Consider the following 20,728-nt stretch of genomic DNA (forward strand, 5'->3'; position numbering starts at 1 on the left):
CAATGTTTACCCAAAAACAAAGTATACAATGAAACTAGCAAACGTTAATTTACTCTAAAAAGTCAGTAAAAAGTTAGCAATACTATCTGCTAACAAGTAAACTTGAATTTGTTTTATCATGATGATAATAAAACTACAGCTAATGTATATAGACAATAACAGTGCACTGACTGAATATAATATTGATAGATGGATGAAACTTAGAACTATGGGAAAATTTGAGGATTTGGCAAGCATTTTCCCCAGTGAATTCATACATCAAAGTTTTTGTCATGTCAGTGCACTGTTATTGGCTTTGTACAGCAACATAATTATAAAGGAAAAATGAATTTATAAGCATTAAACAATTAAACAAGCAGGCAACATCCTGGCAACTTCAAAACAAAGAAATGCATGTGACATAACAGCAGTCAGTTATATTCAGTCAGTGACCATATATCACTAGTAAGAGTAATCAAGGGAACCAAGGTTATAGCAGTAATCAAAAGAATTCAATCCAGGGACAAAGACCAGACATGGAAAACGGACATACACAACAAAGAACATAAAGTAACTAATATCATACATACAAAGTAACAAAAGCAAACAAGCAACTCGGACTCCACTGAAAACTGGAAGCATGGACCAGGTGCACCAGTTGGGTAAACGTCCTCTGCTTTTCTAGAAACACCCGCATAGTTGCTCATAAAAAATCAAGTCCGGGGTAGACAAACAAGGAAAGGAAAACTATGACCCGTTGAATAAATCAGTTTTCATGGTGCAGATGGATACACCGTAATGATCCACGAGTTCATGATGACGACCATAAAACTTCTGTAGTGATGACTGCAATCTTGTAGCAACATAACCCTGTTCCAGAAGCCTATTTGTTAGAGTTCTAGCGTGATACAGAAAGTCTGCATAGTTTCGGCAAGCTCTGGCATAACGTACGAGTTGTGATATGAACACTCCATGCACAGGTGCTGAAGGGATGTTGCCACAGATGAAAGGAAAGATGACAATGCTGAATGAAGTCATCACCTTTGTCGTAAAGTTTGGTCAATAGTTTTCCTTTATCATCGATTTCTAAGTGTAGGTCAAGATATGAGGCTGAATTTACAGTGTCTGTAGTATCCTTTATCTCAAGTTCTTTGGGGTAGATGCGATGTATCAAATCCCAGAAATTAGGATTGTTTAAAGATAATACGTCATCTATATAGCGGAAATTGAGATCAAAGGATCTAGCCAAACAACATTCTTTCTTTCTGATCAGATCAGCTATAAAGTCAGCCTCATAAGAATGAAGGAATAGGTCAGCAAGTAAAGGAGCACAATTTGTTCCCACTGGAATGTCGACCGTTTGTTGAAAAACATGTCCACCACACTGGACAAATATGTTGTCGATTAAAAATTCCAGCATTTTGTAAACATCTTCCTCTGTATATTTGGAAGACAATTTGGAATTACTTTTTACAAAGTATGAGGAATCTCAACCAAGAACTATATATTTGTATCAAGATGTCCCATCTCTTTTGGAAAAACAAAGATGTATAATGTTTTTAAGTCGGGATTTTAACTGAGTATGGGGAATAGAAGTATACAGTGTGGAAAAATCATACATTTTAATGCTATTATATTCAGATAATAGTCTTGAACTGATTGTCTCCAAAAGACCTTTCAAATTTTTCAGGATCCACACTGAATTAATACCACTATGGGAGTAACAATTGTTGTGGTAGGACTGCAGACCCTCTTTGATAGTTGTGAGTATAGAAGTTAAAAGTTTTGAAAGAGGTTTAGTGGTACATTTTGCAGATCCAGCTATGAAACATGGTTTGTATGGATTCTTGTGGAGTTTAGGAATCCAGTACATAGACGGAAAATCACAATCGTCGTCCTTGGTAGAGAGACGAAAAGAGAAAAGAGGATAGCACAGATTTATGGTTTTCCAAAATCTCTTCTTTGGAGAGTGTGGTTGCAGTATAGGACTTATCATTATTTTCTACGTCTACCTCTGATAATAAACATTTGATGCAAAACGTTTAGCAGACAAAAACAATGTTGTTTTGGGCTTTGTGTGTTGGTACGACAACATATTTGTCATGTATAGTAGACAATGTTTTTGCTACATCGGGGTCTTTGAAAACTGATGTAGCTTTGGCACTCATTGACCTACTTAAAACTTTCATTCGTTTCAAAATTAAAGACCTCATGGCCTTTAACCATTCTGACAGAAAATTAATGTCTTCTTGTTCTCATTTTATCCATTTTCTTGCATAGTCCTCGACGGCATCCATAAGAACTTAAATTTATGATTCCAATTTATGGAGCGTGGTTCATGGTACTTGGGACCTTTAGAAAGGAAATTAAGCAGAGCTTCGTTTTCAATGATGTTTAAATCTTCCGTAACGATGTGACCAGAAGGACCAAATTTGAATGGAGAGTTTTTGCAAGAACAGTCAGGTGGTTTAGCCTTGAAGTCCTCAATCTCAAGGTTCTGCAATAGCCTTTTATAATTGAAAATTTTGAATGCGATGGGTAAAGTATAAAGAATATGAAATAATTGGTATGGATTTGTCTTTGAAATATGGGGGAATTTTGTTGGTGACGTTTTTGTGATGCAGGATGTTAGCCAAATTAATTGCATCTATACCTTTGTTGACAAATGGTAGTGGAAGAACTGATCGTTTTTCTTCATCTTGACTTTTCACACAAACTGGTTTAAAGAGTCTGTGGAAACCAGTATCCAAAATGATGGCAACAAGTCTGTATAATGATGAGGTGGGGTCAGAAACAGGAGTGTCAATACTTGTTTTGTAAAGGGAGTGTAGTAGAGTGAGAGGTATAGCACAAAGTTTGGTTCTAATGTGATGAAGTCCAAGAGATTTTTGTATGAAAGAAAGGAGACCATCTATGGAGACATCATGTAACTTAGGTGATGTATCATGGCGATGGCCATGACTCCTTTCCCGTCTTTGGATTTTTGTCAAGTAAATTCATCACATTTATGCTATTGTTATATTGGCTCGAAAGGTTTCCTATACTTTTGATGTTGTCATTGCATCCGTAAGGTATTGCAGTACCTAGTCTGCATATCCAGTACTCCTCTCTTTCCCTACGATAGTTTTTACTTAGAACGGGACTGTTCGTAGGATGGTAAATTTTTTCTAAAATTCTAACTTTCATAGAGAGGATTGAATGATCTTGTTGATTAAAGTGTTGATAAACTGTCGGGAATATGGTGGTGTTAATTCCCAAACGATGACCGCACATTCTTTTGTTTAATCGTTCTTGTGTTTCTGTGACATATACTAAACCACATAAGTTGCATTCTAATCCATATATTAAGTTTGCTGATTTTGCAACTGTAAATATATGGTCAATACATTTTGACTGCTCAAATGGAAAGGTTATAGGTTAATATTATTTAAATCAAAATACTATTCAATAATTAATATAACACGCTAAAAGCTACTCAAATATGTTCTTCCAGCACTACTAAATTATTTATTTACTTATGTGTAATAAGAAAATCAAAATCATTCTAAAATCTAAATAAAATAGCTTTATGGTGGCACATTACAAATTTCGTTTTAAAAAAGAATTCATCTATTTCATATCACATTTCTCAGAGTTGAATGTTGGTTTTTGATTAACTTCAATGAAGTTCAAGAGCAATAAATGATATAGAAATCATTGAAATTCATTGAAATAGGGAGATAACTTTTTCAATTTGTGCAAAATTCTCTTGCTTCCTTAGGAAACTGCAAAACCATTTTCTGAGTCATCGATTGTCAATTTAAAAAAAATTGTTGTACTATTGGATATGAATATAATTTAAATACAATGTATTACATTGGAACAAAAAATTCTGAAAGATAAAATTTATTATGTGCCATCCATATCATAGGAACTGCCTGGTTTCTAAATGGACAGTCTCTTAATACAATTCTGTGAAAAAGTGCAATTTTGTGAAATACAGTGAAACTTCTCCAAACTGGCCACCACTGGGACAAGAAAAAATGGCCAGTTTATAGGGGTGGCCGGTTTTGTGAAAAATACCAATGCATTCTAAGAGCTGTTCCCATTAGTGTGTTCTACAACCCTACACATTGTCAGTTTGTTGGTTGAGACATGTTTAATGCCAATTCAAAACATATTACATTTCAAAGCTGGCATCATTTGTAAATGATTTGATTTTACAAACAGTACTGCCAACAAAATAATGTTCACGGTTTTGAAAGAATATATAGTAAAGATCAAAGGGCTATTGACAGTAATTAATTGTTTTCATAAATTACCTATCAACAAAATCTAATAATTTCACCCCTATGTTGTTTTGGCTTGGGAACAGGTCACATTAATTGACAGTTAAAGGATCGTAAAGATTGTACTATTAAATGACCCCGGTTGCCTCACATGTGAATACACCAATTAACAGCCAACCAGTGACAAAATGTAATGTCAGGATTAATATTTGTTGTTTAAACTACTGTCCCCTTCAATTATCATCTGTCCACTGATGAAATGCAAATCAGTCAGTGAATGAATTATTAATGACATAATCATTTACAGTTTTGTTGACACATTTATTACAGGTGAACAATAACCAGGCGGTTGGAATCGAGAGGTTGTTTTTATTTGAAATATGTAACTAAAACTGTGAAAAACTGTAGGGTTTTAAGGGGTGGCTGGTCTATTGATGACAAAACACACAGGTTTTAAGGTATATTGGCCAGAACTTTTGGAAACGGCCGGTTTGAAGGGAGGACCGGTTTCCTGAGGGTCCGGTTTCGAGAAGTTTCAATGACGTACTACTTTGTGAAATACCATTCATTGAAGGACTACTTTGTGAAATACCATTCAATGAAGTACTAATTTGTGATATACCATTCAATAAAGTACTACTTATTGATAGAGTGGTGACAAAGGATAAGTTTCATATTTTTAAACAATGAATGATAGAATATTTCTGAAAGTCTGTCATGCAAATCTTTTCATTATAAGGTTGTAAAATTCCTTATTAACTTTAAAAAGAAAGATTTTAAGGGCATTAAAAAAACTGTTGGTTTGCTGTACTTTCTTGATTTAAAAGACAAAATGTTTTCCTTCAAATTTAACATTTTTTTATTTATGATTTAATGTTTATGGAATCTTTTTACAAACAAAAAAAAATAAAATAAAATAAATGAACCAATCTACATATACACATTAAAAATTTTAGTCGATAAACAGCAAGCCAGCTTTTGTTGAAAGTGGCCTAAGATATCAGGTTTTAATTTTTTGTATGGTTATGCTATACATTACACTAGTTATTAATGTATTTTAAGAAAATGAAAGAAACCTAAAACACCAATCTAACATTTGAGAGACATATAGCAGATTTATTTCCCTCTGTTCTAAAATTGAGAGTGTATAAAAAAGAAAGTTTAAAATAACTATAATTAAATACATGAATTAAATTTTTTCAATAAAAAAATAGATTTTACAAAATAAGAAGACAATTTTTTTTTATTTATAAGTAGCAACTTAACCAAAAATTAAATAAAAAACACAAAGGGAAATAACTCTCTAATGAATTAGACAACACAGCCACATATACAGACCATAATGCATTCACAGAGAGTATAAAGGGATTCAAGTACATGCAGCAAGATAAGTAAATGAAATGTTTGAAGACCTGAGTTTTTCCTCGAGCCAAAGTGGATTCTGTCGGACCAACAACATGTGCACAAGTCTCTTCAGATTTCTGGAGAAAGGAAAGTTTGAGTTTTTAACAGTCATACAGATGGCATTCATTAAACTAAGATAAGATTCATACATTTCGGAAGTTAGGTTCTTTTCAACATCTGTAGAGAATTGTGTAATAATAAACATCATGTAAATCATATGAATACAGTACAACACTGCATTAAACATGGAGCTGATCTAGAAAATAAAGTAATACTTATAACTATCACAGGAGTCTGTAAATTTTGGTTTATTTTATAGTACTTGGGGAAACACATTTTTCTACTGGCAAGTTTTTTCCCCATTCTACCAATTATAAATTAACTCGTGATTCTATAGCATATAAACATGAATCAGCGAATATTTTCCCAATCCTCAGTATCAACTTCTTAAAATTTCATACATCTCTATATTAAAGGTACAACAAACTGAACAAAGAGAGATAACCCCTAATACTATAAACAAGGAATGCTTTAATAAAAGATAAAAGCAAGTAATACATAAGTTCATTCCAACAAATAACAAAAATGTGATACTGAAATAGGAATAATATTTGAAAAGACCAAACAAGTAAATTAATACATGTATCATGTAATAGAATAGTAATGACAGATACATTATATAGCAGGTAAACCAAGTACTTTGTAGTGAACACTAAATTAAGAGATAACTGCTCCTAGAGTGAAGATGATGTTACCTTACATGTAACCCCACAGAAAATCTTCGTTCACTTACTACTAAGAAAGAAAGAGAAGGAATATGGCGAAACACAACAAATGCAACCGCTTATACCCTATATCAAGTGAACATATTTGCGGGTATCAATTTTCACTGTTTCAAAAAAATGTTCAGCGTTATATAGTGTAAAAATCAATTTTGCGGGTATTATTTTTCTTATTTTTCACATTTTTCTGTCCAACGCAAAAATAGCGAATTAGAATGTTTATAGTATCCAACATAATAGTGCCTTTCAGGTTTGATCATTTTTTGTAAAGAAAAATGGGAAAAATATGTTGATCAGGAGAAGAGTTTCATTCCTGATTCATATGATTTGAATGTTACCCATCATTTGTTAACAATATGTCAATATTAACTTACATTTAACTACATGTCCCTAAGATGACTTGTCAAGAACAAACCCATATACCAAAATGTCATCCAAAGCAAGTCTTATAATATAATAGTCATAGTATTCAAAAAAATCATAAATGTTTTGTTTTATTGAACATCTGCCATGATGTCACAATTTAATTTCAATATTATATTAACATGTGAATACAAATCCAGATGTCGAAGTTCTTAAACAATACATAAACAAATTATTTGAATAGTATGAATATTAATTCTTTGAATTTGTTGTTTCAGTTCATATTTGACCTTATATTAAAGAGGAATGGGTAAGGCCTTACAAAACTAGTTGAACCCTACCACAGACAAATGACTGTCCAGAGTCAGGAGATGTTGGTCATTAATGTGTTTTTGTGTAGTTATAACACTTATTAGTTTTATTTTGAAGAAATATCATTTACTTTGAAGTGTCATTGTTCTGTTACCAAGGATTTGTTACTTGTATTGTCAAAGCCTTTTAAAGTTTACTTATAGGTGTGTTTACACTTGTTGAAGACATTTTGGAGATATCTAAAAGTATCTACTATTTTGTATACCCTAGTCTACTATTTTGTATACCCTAGTGCATTTGTTGCATTGCTTTTTTTCTATTGGATGCTCAGTTTGAGGTTAACCTGCTATATGATGGCTGTAGAAAATATTACAACAAAATATAACATTTTCTATTGAATTACACATAAATACCTTAAGCTTAACATGTATGAGCAAAGTTTTTTCTTCATAAATTGTTTTCTGTATAAAGTAAGGACTAAATTTATTCATAAATGTAAAGAAATAATACCACATAGTCGAAGCCTGTGATTTGAATATGAGAAAATTTTTTCTATTTTGAAAATTCTTTTCAGCTAATTGAAAAAAAAACATGTGATCAAATGAAAAATAAAGACAATAAAAATCCATGTATATGTGAAGTAAGAAAAGAGCAGTAAGACATAACAATTTAGTGTGGTTTAAAAGCCAATCAATGTCTGAATAAGGATAACTTCAACATAAAATACAATAAAGATAGATAAAATTACAGTATGAAAAAAATTGAAGAAAAAGTAGTTCATAATATGTACTTACGGATAGGCAGCCATTGTTGCTAACTTGATATAAACATCTTTATTGATTTTATCTAAACATGTAAATGGCTCAGGGGGAGGGAGCTTAAATTTCTGACAAAATTGTGTAGGTGTCATCTCAAAGTCCTGTCTGACCACAGGATATTCAGATTTACCAGCTACAAAAAGTACTGGGATACGACTATCCATAAAATGTTTCTGTAAATATAAACGAATTACATTTAAGTCAAAATAACCTTTGGGGACCTTTCATTTTCTGAAGAGATTTATACAACAGCACAACACATTTCAACATACAGTTTTGTTTATTTAATGACATGTCTACCATACAATACTTTGAAAATCACAAGCAATTATAGGGATGGAATGTCAGTGCTGTCCTATAAACATAAATCCTCTGTCAAAACAAGAATAGCTCCAAATTTTTCTGTCAGAAGTGACGTATGCAGATATGATGTGATTGTTTAACACTGGCACACATCATGTGTTATTGAAAGACTTCCCAGATATCAGCAACATAACAACATATAACCATGTGTTTTTCATATAATTGATTTGAGTACAACAAACTTCATCCCTCATTAACAACGCCTAAAATGATATTATGTGTTACAGTAAAGTTTTCTTTTATGAATAAACTGAAAGCTTACCTTAAGAGATGGTAAGAGTTTTAGAATTTTATATGCAGTGTAACTGAATTTATCAATGTATGATAAGAATACTGTAAAGGAAACTTATATTTCTGGGTTATTTGTTTTCCTGGTAAATTCCAATTTTGTAGGTTAATAGATTTCTAAATTTGTAGATATCATATGAGCATATATAAAGTTTATACTTCATTAGAAAATAATTTAATTTGATAGTTTATTTACCATTGAGGTAAGATAGGTTATTTTCCATAAACTAACTTTGTACTGTGACAATGTCAATGGGTACACAATTAAAAAACACAATAAATTGGACTTCCATGAAAATTTGTTACAAACGAAAAAATATGCCTTCCACAGTAACATTTCAAGTGTAGTATGAGTATGTTCAAATTCTTTCTAACATTTCTATTCCACAGCCTTATCATTTTGTCATATATACCAATACATGTATAAATTTTATACTATCTCACCAGATACATTTTTGCACAGAACTCGAAAGATCTAGGATTAGTGACATCATACAGCAGGCAGGCCACATCACAGTTCATTTCTGTAGGATTTAACATATCACTAACCACAACATCTACTTCATGTAACTGTAAAAATAAAATCGTTTAATGACTAGGAAAAAAAGCTCTCGCACAAGTCACATGAAAACCCCTGAATACTTGACCATTTTTTTTTTTCTAAATTTGATTATTCTATATTGAATTATAACAAAAGAATTGAAGAAGGATAAAGAACACTTGGATCTACTGTTAACAAGTGCATCAAGAATGAATTCTTGTTTGATACCAGAAAGAAGACTAGTGTACCTTTGCTTCAACTTTTACATGATAAATCCTGTATTTAGATATATGTGTTTAAGCCATGAAACATCAAAGATAAGTCACACTCCAATTAATGTTTTAGGATATATGTATTAACATTGTCTTTTTTATGAAAAAGCTAGCTAAAGTTTTTACTTGGACCCCAATAGTCAGCAATATATGCTTCTACATATTCACAACAGATACATACCATTAAATACTTCTCTTGGCCATATACTTGTACTGTATCAATTGTAAAACTTGATAAATGTTCTTTTTCTAATGTTGCTAAATATCGTAGATTTCTTCCTAAGTGGCCTTGTAATAAAGATGTCTGAAACCCAATGCAAATTAAATCATCTTGTAAACGTTTTTAAATGAGTGTTTTCAAGCAACAGCGAAAGAAAAGACACAGTTCACAGGTGCTAAAGGTGGGGTTGTACCGACATATATTGTTTGACGATATAAAGACATCATATTAGCATATACTGATAATCATTAAGTTAAGGTTTCGATAAATTCTGAATCAAAACAATCTGATGCACCATTCTTTATGGAAACTGAACAAAAAACAATCTGATGCACCATTCTTTATGGAAAATGAACAATCTTATTCCTCTTCGCACAATATGTTGCATCCCTTTTGCATCCTTATTTGCCAAAAATCACTAATAATTTCTTTTTTCACATTTGTAAAATCCATTTGCAACTAAATTACATCTAATGTTTTTGTGTTTTGGCGGAAGTATAAAAAAGTGGAGAAGTGAACAAAAAGGTGAAGAAAGATTACCAGATGGAGTGTGTGGTATTCTCGATGGAAGAGTGGTTTTCATTACAATACATATGTTATCATTTTAAATTCTGAGTAAGTCCATCTGTGCAAGTCAAGCAGGTGGAATGCCCTACCTAAAAATATCATCCAATGGGATGACCTTATAGTAACTATCTACCCTTTATTTATCCATCTAATTTCTGCCTGCGCAAGAAGACACATGTGGTAAATTATATTGAAATTTTGTAATATAATAAATTCTTTTTATTGAGGAATTTTCTTTTATATGTTCATTATTATTGTATATTGATACTTTATTATGGAGTTTAATGTTAGTAGCCCATTTCAAGTCAGGTGGTTACTCCAAATGTGTCTATTCAACCAACCGTCGTTTTAACTTCAGTGACTAACACTACTATTCCACAGACCCATGTTGTAGGTTCTGTGGATAGTAATAGAGTAATCCCTACTTTAAGTACGGTAACTCTTACAGTATCTAGGCCAGTAGACACCACAGGTTCAGTTTCCTGTTCCCCTGGTGTTTCTATGGGTCTAAATTTACCTGGTTCAAGGCCTCCAGTGTCTTACTGTGGAGTTACTTTGCCCTCCTCAGCTAATAACCCCATATCTTGATCAAGACATCCCTAGCCTCAGACTTCCCCTTAGCCAGTTTTCCTGGTCAGGTTTTTCCAGGTTTCTGGCCTTATGGTATCAACTTTGGACCTATTGGTCCTCAAAGTTTCACTCCTAGTTTGTCAACCTCTGCTCCTTCTGTAGCAGTGCCTTCCAGTAGTGTTACTATACATGCAACTGCATCTAACTCTTCTGTTAGGTGTCAGAACTATACCTGCAACTGCATCTAACTCTTTTGTTTGGTGTCAGTCTAATCAAGTTATTAACTCTTCCCCCTCATTAGATTAGTGTATCTTCTGAGTTTGTTGCTTTCTCCAATTAACTCGCAGCTTTGGAGAAAACCAATCCACAACTAGCTCCTCTATGACTCCACTTCCTACAGTTCACAACTCTGAAAGTGAACATGAGTATAGTGATGATGAGGAATGCTCCTCAGTGGCCCCAGGTAGTCAGGAAGGTAATTTTTCCTCTGGTGAAGAAGGTAAAATTAGGGATCAGGTTCCTCAGAATGTTTCTGTCTCTAATACTGCTCCGTCTGTTATTGGTCGGTCTCCTACCAATTCCAACAAAGATTACTTTTCAGTCGCCTCCCAAGCCTAAGAGACTCACTTCAACTTTCAAGCTTCTTGTGGTATGTCTAATGACCTACCTAAGTCTCATACTAGTTTCCCAGAATCCAACCATATGTCCATTTCTCTTCAGATTATTAATGAAGGTATCATAGCCAATGAGTCTCATTTTTTCAAGGCAAGTGGTTTTGGTATAATTTACCTTAATGATCATTTCCGATCTATGGATTATGATATTTCCAATTCTACTTTTGGTGAGTTGGTTCCTTCTCGTGATAAAACTTTTTCTTCTTCAAATAATTCAAGGCCTGTGGACAGACTGCGACTTTCTCAGTCTGTCTGATCTAAAACTAAGAACCTTCTTAGAAATGCTTCTCGTGAACTAGGTTCAGCAGAACATTATTTGTCTGCTGTAGCCCCCTTACTGAAAGATATTGCTCTTCCTACTAAAGTAAAACCATTTTTACTTCAGGTTGATAAAGCTCTAGGCTCTTCTCAGCTCTTACTTATGGGAAGTTTGACAAACTTTACCTTATCCAAAAGGTCTGAGATCTTGGATAAAGCAAGAATTTCAGACAGCCTAAAGGATTCTTTATTGAAATCTCCATTGGACGATAAACTTTTTGGTTTGCCTCTTGATGAGATTCAGGAACAGCTCAGTCGTGCTCCAGCACCAGTAAAGGTGAACGTTTCCCTCTTGGGAAATAATTCTTAGCGAGGTGGTTCTTTTTTTTCTTCCACAGAAAAGAGATGGAAGGTTTTCATTGAGGGCGGTATGAAAGGTGGTTCTAAGAAAACAGTTACTAAATGCCAACCAGGTAATTTTAAAGGCGTTGGAGGTCCAATCCTTCTACCTAGGAAGTTGCCCTCCTGTACGTTACTGACAATACCCAATCCAGAGGTTTTTTTAACAAAACTCCTTTCTCAAATCCCAGTAGGGGGAGGTTAACACATTTTCTGTCAAAATGGAAAGATATTACCTCAGATTGTTGGGTATTGTCAGTAATTCAGTGGGGGATTAACTCTAAAATTCAAGGAACTACCACCAGTTCCTATTCCACTGTCCAACACAACTCATCTGCAAAAAATATCTCTTCCATCAGCAGAGATAGATTGCCTTTTGACAAAGAAGGCAATAGAGGAAGTTCCCGTATCATCAATAGATCCAGGTTTCTATTCTCGGATTTTCCTTGTTCCAAAGAAAACAGGAGGAATGAGACCAGTCACAAACCAGTCCATTCTCAACCTTTATCTGGTTGTTCCCCATTTCAAGATGGAGACCAATCATTCTATCAGAGCTTCAATACTTCCAGGTATGTGGACCACTTCCCTGGATTTGACAGATGCCTATTTCCATATTCCAATATATCTTTCTTAGTGAAAATTTCTTCGTTTTGTCTGGAACAACAAGGTTTGCCAATTCAGAGTGTTACCGTTCGGCCTCTCTACTGCACCTCTAGTTTTCACCAAGGTTATGCAGACTGTCATAGCTCATCTCAGGCCATTCAAATTCATTCTTTTTTTTTATATTTTATTTGTTTTTCATGGTCAGGATTTTACAAAATCCCCTACACCACCACCTGACTAGGGTGTTTTGGGGTATTTAAACAAAAAGAAAGCATGACTGACTATCATTTTTAGTGTAAATCTAATACAAATAAATCACACATTGTAAAAGGAAGAAGAACAGGACCTTACACTCACACTCTCATCCAGCTTTCACACTGTCTGCTTTGCTTAATAAAATATTCAAGAGAAAAGTTTTACTTGTACATGTATATACATTTACATGACATGATAATTATGGAAATATATGTCTAAAAGGGGTCCATCTTCCCTCAAAGTTCAGAATTTTGTTGTTCTTTACTGCAATGAATTCTTCTAAATCGTGTAAATATTGAAGTTTTGATTTTAGTTCTATAATGTTTGGAAGTTTCTCTCTCAACCTACATTGGTAGATATAATTTTTTAAAACAATAACAAATATAATTAAGAAATGGAGTCTCATCAGTGTATCCTAAAATAATACTTGATTTTTTCAATTGAAAATCTTGATAAAGATTCTTTATATAATGTGACACATAATCCCAAAATCAATTAATAATTCTACATTCATAAAAGAGACGTTGAATAGTTTCTTCTTCAGATCCACAAAAAGAACAGTATTTTGTATCTTTTAGACGTATTAAGTACAAAAATTTATTTGTGGGAAGAATTCTAAGAAGTATCTTGTATTGAATAGATTTCATATAAGTGTGATTGCATACCTTTTTCAAAAGATAGAAATATTTTGAAAAATCATTAATTTCTATCTCAATCACTTCTTCCCACTTTTCAAGTTTAGCATTTGGTGAAAAAAATACGCCATCTCTGTAGTTTTTATAAACAAACTTTGCCTTTTTTTCTAATAATGACTTGAAAAAAAACTTGAAAAAAAAAAGTTGAAAGACACATTCACCTCCGTAATTGTAAAAATTCTTTCACAAAAGTTTTTGCCAATTTGCAACCAGGATTCCTAAAGAATCTCTGTACCCAACTCACAAAAGACACAAAAGACTGAATATGAATCATGTTTAGCCAACCCTGTTCAAAGTCACCTATCAGAGTATTCCTCCTAATTTTGTCTGATTTGCCATTCCAAATGAATTTAAATAAGATAGAATTAAGTTCATTTAGCTTTTGGTCTGGTAGGTTTGGTAATGATGTAAAGAGGTGAATTAGCTTTAAAATTGCTAATGTTTTAACCACAGTAACCTTTCCCTTAAGTGTCAGTTTTCTATGTTCCCAACTTTTTAACACTCTTGATACCTCCTTAATTTTTCTTGCAAAATTTATATCAACCACAGCACCTAAGTCTAAGGAAAAATCCAGACCCAGAACACGGAAATAAGAATGTGACCATTTTAATTCTAAATTTGGATATAGAACATGATCAGAAAACTCTTACTCCCAACCCAAACTGCTCTGGTTTTTGATTTATTAAACTTTAGACCAAATACCGTCTAACATTAAAAAGGTATCATCTGCATACTGACTAATAAAGAGGTTCAGAATCATTAACAATGACACCACACACATCATTATTGTTTTGTAGTTTGATAGCCAATAATTCAACCTCTATTTAAATCAAAAAATTTGACACGTGACCATTATTGATTACATAGCTTTTGGCTCCAGTGTATAGGACCTTAAACCATTTACAAAAAGAAGTACCAAAATTAAAACTCTTAAAAGCTTTGGTTAAAAAATTCCCATTCAATAGAGTCAAAAGCTTTTTCAAAGTCTACTAAAAGTAGCAATCCAGATTTGTTGTTTCCAAATAATGCATAAAATCATATAATAAGCGAGTATTTTCACAAATAAATCTATCCTTCATGAAACCATTTTGTGAGTCACTAATGATGTGTGGGAGAACTGATTTCACTCCATTAGCCAACACAGCTGAAGCAATTTTTAGGTCAGTATTAAGAAGACTAATAGGTCTTCAATTACTAATAAAACGTTTGTCCTTATCCTCTTTCGGGATACATGTACTAACTTCTTGGTACTGGAATGGTGAAAAATTTTCCACCTCATAACCATGATGTAAAGATCGAAAGACAAAAGGACCCATATCACCCCAGAAAAATTTATAAAAATCAACGATAAACCCATCTGACCCTAGGCTTTTCCCATTGAACATTTTTTTCAAAGCATCTAAGCATTCTTTAAAAGTCAAATTACCTTCACAGACATTTTTTTGTTCATTAGAAAGTTTTACTTCATGTTAAGAAAAGGACTGATCAGAATTGTCTACATTTTGCCAGGAATAAAGCTTAGTGAAAAAAATGTTCTTGTTCCTTTAGAATAAGGGACTGGTCTGTCAAATGGTTAGAATTATCATCGACAAGTTCAGTAATTGTCTTGTTCACAGAATATCGCTTTTCAAGTTTACAAAAATGTTCAGTGCATTTTTCTCCATTCTCATGCCAGTTGGCACGAGACCGAAGCAAAAGCCCAGATATAATGTTGTCTCTGCTATGTTCTAGTTCAATTTTCTTTATGTTCAATGATTCTAATAAATCATTGTTTGGCTGCTCATTGAGCACTGTCTCTAGATCTAGGATATCCTTTTCTAGTTTCTAACAAGAGTCTTTTAGCTCTTTTGATTTTTTAATACTGTATTCAACGGAAACACTTCTTATCTTCATCTTCAGAATCTCAAAAAAAAATTAATCATCGCACTTCAACTTGACATTGAGTAAATCTACTATATCTCCTGATAAATAATATTCCTGAATGCTATCTCTAATGCATTGTTTTACTCTATTTACATACTCGAAGTCTCGCAAATGTTGGGAATTAAATTTCCAATATCCCTTCCCTCTCCTTGCAAGACTCACAGAGAATATAAATAAGATAGCAGAGTGATCTGTTCTACATCCTGGAATAATATTAGTAGTTTTCATTTGGGAAAAGTTATCTCCCGAGACCAGAAAATAATCAAGGCGACTTTGTCTCAATGGAGTAGGTTGTCGCCACGTGTATCTTCTAGCCTCAGGATAGCAAGTTCCCCAAGGATCTACCAACTCAAGGTTATCAAGAATATCTTTTATCTTTTTCTGTGAGTTAACATTTCTATTACTTCTGATATTGAAATTATCAACTGAGTAATCCAGAACCACATTCCAGTCACCACAAAACAGAAAGCTATTATTTTGAAAAGACAAGGTTTTCTGACAAACCTCTTGGAAAAAATTTGGCTCATCAGAGTTGAAACCATACAGATTAACAAGGGTGAGTCGTTGTTCACATAAACTCAAATCTAAAATAATATATCGACCATTGGGGTCAGTAAAGAAATCATGTACCTTGAAATCAATTCCCCTTCTAAATGAAATACAAACTACTGCGCTCCTGTTACTGTGGTGTCTGAAATAACCTGTTCCATCCCATTCATCTTGCCAATCAGTTTCTACTACTTTGGGACTATGAGTTTCTTGAAGGCAAATAATGGATGCTTTTTTTCCTTTTAACCAGTTAAGTACATCAGTCCTTTTTCTAACACTAGAACTAATACTCCTAACATTCATCGATAGTACACATATATTATTCTCCATTATGTATCATGTAAAGAATAAGAACTAATAGTAGTAAGCAAAACAATATAACAAAAGCAGAAAGCATACATACAAGCACACATTAAAATCAAAGATGACACCGTTTTTTTCTCTCATCAAATTATCATTCAACATCATTTGTAAACAGTTTCAGGTAATAGGCAAACAAATATTAAAGTCATACCAAAAGTCAAGTTGTCAAATTGATTAAAAGTTCTAATATAGTTGCATTATTTTGTGAAAAGGAAGAAATTCATGTATGCACTTATTCCCTGGTTCAACACTGGAGTGATAGGATTGGGACATCACAACAGCAAAGGTCTCGGGCATGTGCTGTGGTAACCCAACCCTAGCAGCAATCCAATGTGAACAAAGCACATACATGCTGAAAGAACATTTGTAGAGACAAAATAAAAGTCAAATTTTCAGATCAAGAGAAAAATTGATTCTAGCAAAATAGTGATTCAGCTAGTGTAAGTTAATATGAGAGCAATCTAACTTTTTAACAGAAAAACATAAATAAATAAAGAAAGAAAAAAAAGATACACAGCAAAAAGAAGAACAATAACTATATAACCATGTTAAATGTGGATTACCTACATAAAAATCTTTAAGAACTTAAAAGAAAGTATAAAATTGTTCATGTATGTTTTATGGTAACTGCACTAAAACATTTATAGAGGAAAAATTAAGCGGATGTTCAAGCTGCATATGCATATTTATTTCTATCTTCATCAACTGTACAATTGTACTATATGTCTCTTAATTGACTGAAATTTTCTGACTTTTAAAATAAAGTTCTATAGTTATATCCTTATCTTAACCTTGACCATACTTGGAAATTCAAATTTAATCAAAGAATTTAACACAAGAAGTTATGTCCCTTTACTTAATACAGTATTTATAGAAGAAAAAAATATTATTCATGAACAAATTTAATTATGTGCAGTGTCACTTTCTACATTCACCTTTTTTTCCCAATCTGCTTCAATTTTTCTTCTACATTGTCAAATATGTCAAAGCGTATTCTTTTGCCTTTCTCTGTAGTTTTGGCATAGACACTGTCATTAAAGAACCAGACACTGTGGAATTTCTGGGTTTCTGTCAGCCTGAACAGAAGTTCCAAGTTTCTTTTTGTAATGTCATCATGAAATTTTAATTTGTTGTTTAAATTCTTCTTCTGGCTCATGATCCTGGATTTTACCTCAGTGTTTCTAACTTTCACAATAACAGGTCGGGGTTGATCAGGTTTTCCTGGAATTCTATGGATCGCAACAATCTTTTCTGCTGTGACATCTACTTTCAGATCCTGTTTGAGAAGCTCAACAAAGTCATTTGCCAGATTTTCCTCGTCTTTTCAGGATAATGTACAACCTGTATGTTGTGTTTACGTAAGTATTGTTCATTATAACTGGCTCGCTTTAAAGCTTCGATGGATCTCCTATCAGCATCAACAACTTTCTCTTCTAACATTTCAATTACTCTATCCTTAGCTCTTAACCTCTCTCTTAAGTTCTCATTCCCTATTGCAAGTCCATCTGTCTTGTCATTTAATATCCCTGTTCTCTCCCTCAATTTGTCGTCAAAGTCTTCAACCAATGTATCTTTGAAAGACACCAATAATTTATTCACAATGGAGGTGACAATGTCTTTTAGATCACTTTGTTTGACTAGACAGTTCATTGATTCTTCCAGATCATGTTTGGTCACTGTGCCCTGAAGAGATTGTTTAATTTCATCAAGGTCATTAAGAATTGTGGTCACTTCAATATTTTCTGTACTGGTCTCTGACAAATCAGATCTATTTCTTTTCTTTTTTTTTTTAATGGTTTTTCCTCAGGCTTTTCCTTTGAAGAACTATTATAACTGTTTTGTCCACTTTTCTTAGCTACCAGCAAAGTTTGTACATGTTGAACTTCTTTTCCACAGACTTATCAAGAGATTTGTTCACATTTTTGTCTAAAGACATTTTAACTGCAAAGTTGTGAGCACTTTTCACATAAATAATCACTGTATAATTGGATAATGCACTGGTTTCAAAGTCAGTAAGTGATATAAATCCACAAATTTCACATCAGATGATAGTCCAAAATTTTCTCCAAATTATGGTATAATCTTCCAGTAAAACACATTAGCAAAAACCTGTCAAAACTGCCATTTACTGATAATCAGCTTGCTACTAGGTCGGCAACCATCTTGTATCCAGATTCATTCTTATCTAGATGATTCTCCATTCAGACTCAGTTCACAGATGCCTCCAACCTCGGTTGGGGGGGCGTATCTGGAAGGACGTTCAGTATCAGGGGTCTGGAGCCCAGACTTACTGAAAGAACACATCAATTTCTACAGATGAAAGCAGTTCTTCTGGCATTCTCTCATTTTCAGCATATTCTGCAAAACAGGTATCTTGTTCTTGCATCCGACTATACGACAGTTATTGCTTACTTAAAAACCCACATTGTTTCAAGCCTTTTCTTCTCGCAAAAGAAATTATTCTTCTTTGCAATCAACTTCAGCTTCAGCTAGTAGTTTGTCATGTTCCAGGGAAACTCAATGTTTTAGCAGACTCTCTATCAAGCACTCTAGCCCCAGTGAATACAGAAAATACACTTCTCCAGTCAGTATTTCAAGCAATAACTCTTTATTGGGGGTCTTCTCATGTAGACCTGTTTGCAACAAGTCTCAACTTCAAACTTCAAGTGTTCATGTCTCCTGTCCCAGTCCCAAAAGCTTATGCAGTAGACGCCATGAGTTTTCCTGGGGAAGGAATATTCAGATATGCATTCCCTCCAATCAGATATCTGTCAGCAGTTCTTGGGAAAATTGCTTCGGAGCAATGTCTGATCATTCTTATTGCTCCAGCTAGGCCCAAGCAAGCATGGTATCCAGATCTTCTTCAACTGTCTTGTGCTTGTCCGCTCTTACTACCAGTAAGACACAATCTTCTTTCCCAGTTCAAGGGCAAGACACTTCATCCCAAGCCAGAAAATCTACATCTTTTCTTCTCTCAGGGATAGTTTCAAGGAGAGAGGCTTTTCTGAGCGAGCAGCCAGACATCTCTCCCAAGCAGTCAGAGACTCTACCAACCTCGTATACGATGCTAAGTGGACAATCTTCAGTAGTTAGTGCAGTGAAAAGGAAATTGATCCTCTCAAAATTACTGTTCAGCAGTTAGCAGAATTTCTTATCTACCTTTTTGAAGATGAAAAATTGTCTCCTTCCACAATTAAAGGTTATCGTTCTGCTATTTCCAGAACTATCCACTTGTCTGGTGGTCCTGATTTTGGTAGTAATGAGTACATTTCTTTTTTAGTTAAGAACTTTACTCTTGAACATCCTAGACAGAAGGTTTTAATTCCTTCCTGGAATTAAAGTTTGGTTTTATCATCTTTAAAAAATCTTTCCTTTTGAACCAGCTGAAGAAGTAGATTCAAATTTTAGTCATATAACTGTTGTTTTCTACTGGCATTAGCTACAGGTAGGAGAAGAAGTGATGCCCTTTCTATTTCTGATTCTGATTTCTGGTTCAACAGAAATAAATCTTCAGTCAATATTTTAACTGATCCAGATTTTTTAGCCAAAAATCAGATTCCTAGTAGTTTCAGAACCAATAGTTATACCTTCATTGCCTATTGATTCTACTTGTAAACTACTTTTTCCCATCAGAATTTTACTCATTTATTTACAAAGAACCCGTAATAATAGAGCTAAGGCTAATACTAGGCTATTTATTCCTATTAAGAAAGATATTAAAGATTTATCAAGCAAAAACAATATCTACCTGGATTTGTAAGACCATTCAGTTAGCTTGCAATTCTTCTAGTGAAGAATCTCTGTCTAGTCTGAACATGAAAGCCCACGATGTTAGAGTTATTTCTACTTGGGCACTGTTTAATAATACTACTTTAGAGGAAGTTTTATCAGCAGGTTTCTGGAGAACTGAAAATTTCTCATTACCTAAGATCAGTATCTTCCCAAGCTGAGCGCTGAGAGGATTTCATAAATGACGAAAAAGTTTTAGATCGTTTTGTCACATAAAATTTCAAAAGTGTATAAAAATATTTCATTCAAAAAGTATTTCAGATAAATTTCGTCACCTTAAATATGAAGGTTGTTAAAAACTATCAATTGAAAGTTTCACCTGGCCTTACGCTCAGACAAGTTTATGACCCCATGTTTGGTAATTACCTGGTCAACCAGGTGTGAAATACACTATATTGTTGTTTACTGGGCATCCCTGTTATGTGCATCGTTAATAAACCTTTAAGATAACAATTTATCAATCTTTTGATCAT

At 33.5% G+C, this 20,728-nt stretch overlaps 1 protein-coding gene and 1 pseudogene across 8 annotated transcripts in view; both read right to left on the minus strand.

Annotated features, from left to right (window-relative positions):
- LOC148620304 (mitochondrial Rho GTPase 1-A-like) overlaps window positions 1-20,728 on the minus strand; it is a 56,024-nt gene that overhangs the window by 4,675 nt on the left and 30,621 nt on the right. For 5 of the 8 annotated variants that reach the window (XM_088581066.1, XM_088581068.1, XM_088581067.1 and 2 more), the window contains 4 exons: window positions 9,572-9,694; window positions 9,022-9,147; window positions 7,903-8,099; window positions 5,660-5,728 (listed from right to left, as the gene is read on the minus strand). In XM_088581066.1, coding sequence (XP_088437192.1) covers window positions 5,660-5,728; window positions 7,903-8,099; window positions 9,022-9,147; window positions 9,572-9,694 — 515 coding nt within the window. The other 3 variants (XM_088581072.1, XM_088581069.1, XM_088581074.1) reach the window with 3 other exon arrangements.
- LOC148620305 (uncharacterized) lies at window positions 17,133-20,111 on the minus strand (annotated as a pseudogene).

Source organism: Perna viridis, chromosome 4 (genome assembly GCF_037379345.1).
Source record: "Perna viridis isolate PV_CMFRI_1.1 ecotype Kerala chromosome 4, ASM3737934v1, whole genome shotgun sequence".
Classification (NCBI taxonomy): domain Eukaryota; kingdom Metazoa; phylum Mollusca; class Bivalvia; order Mytilida; family Mytilidae; genus Perna; species Perna viridis.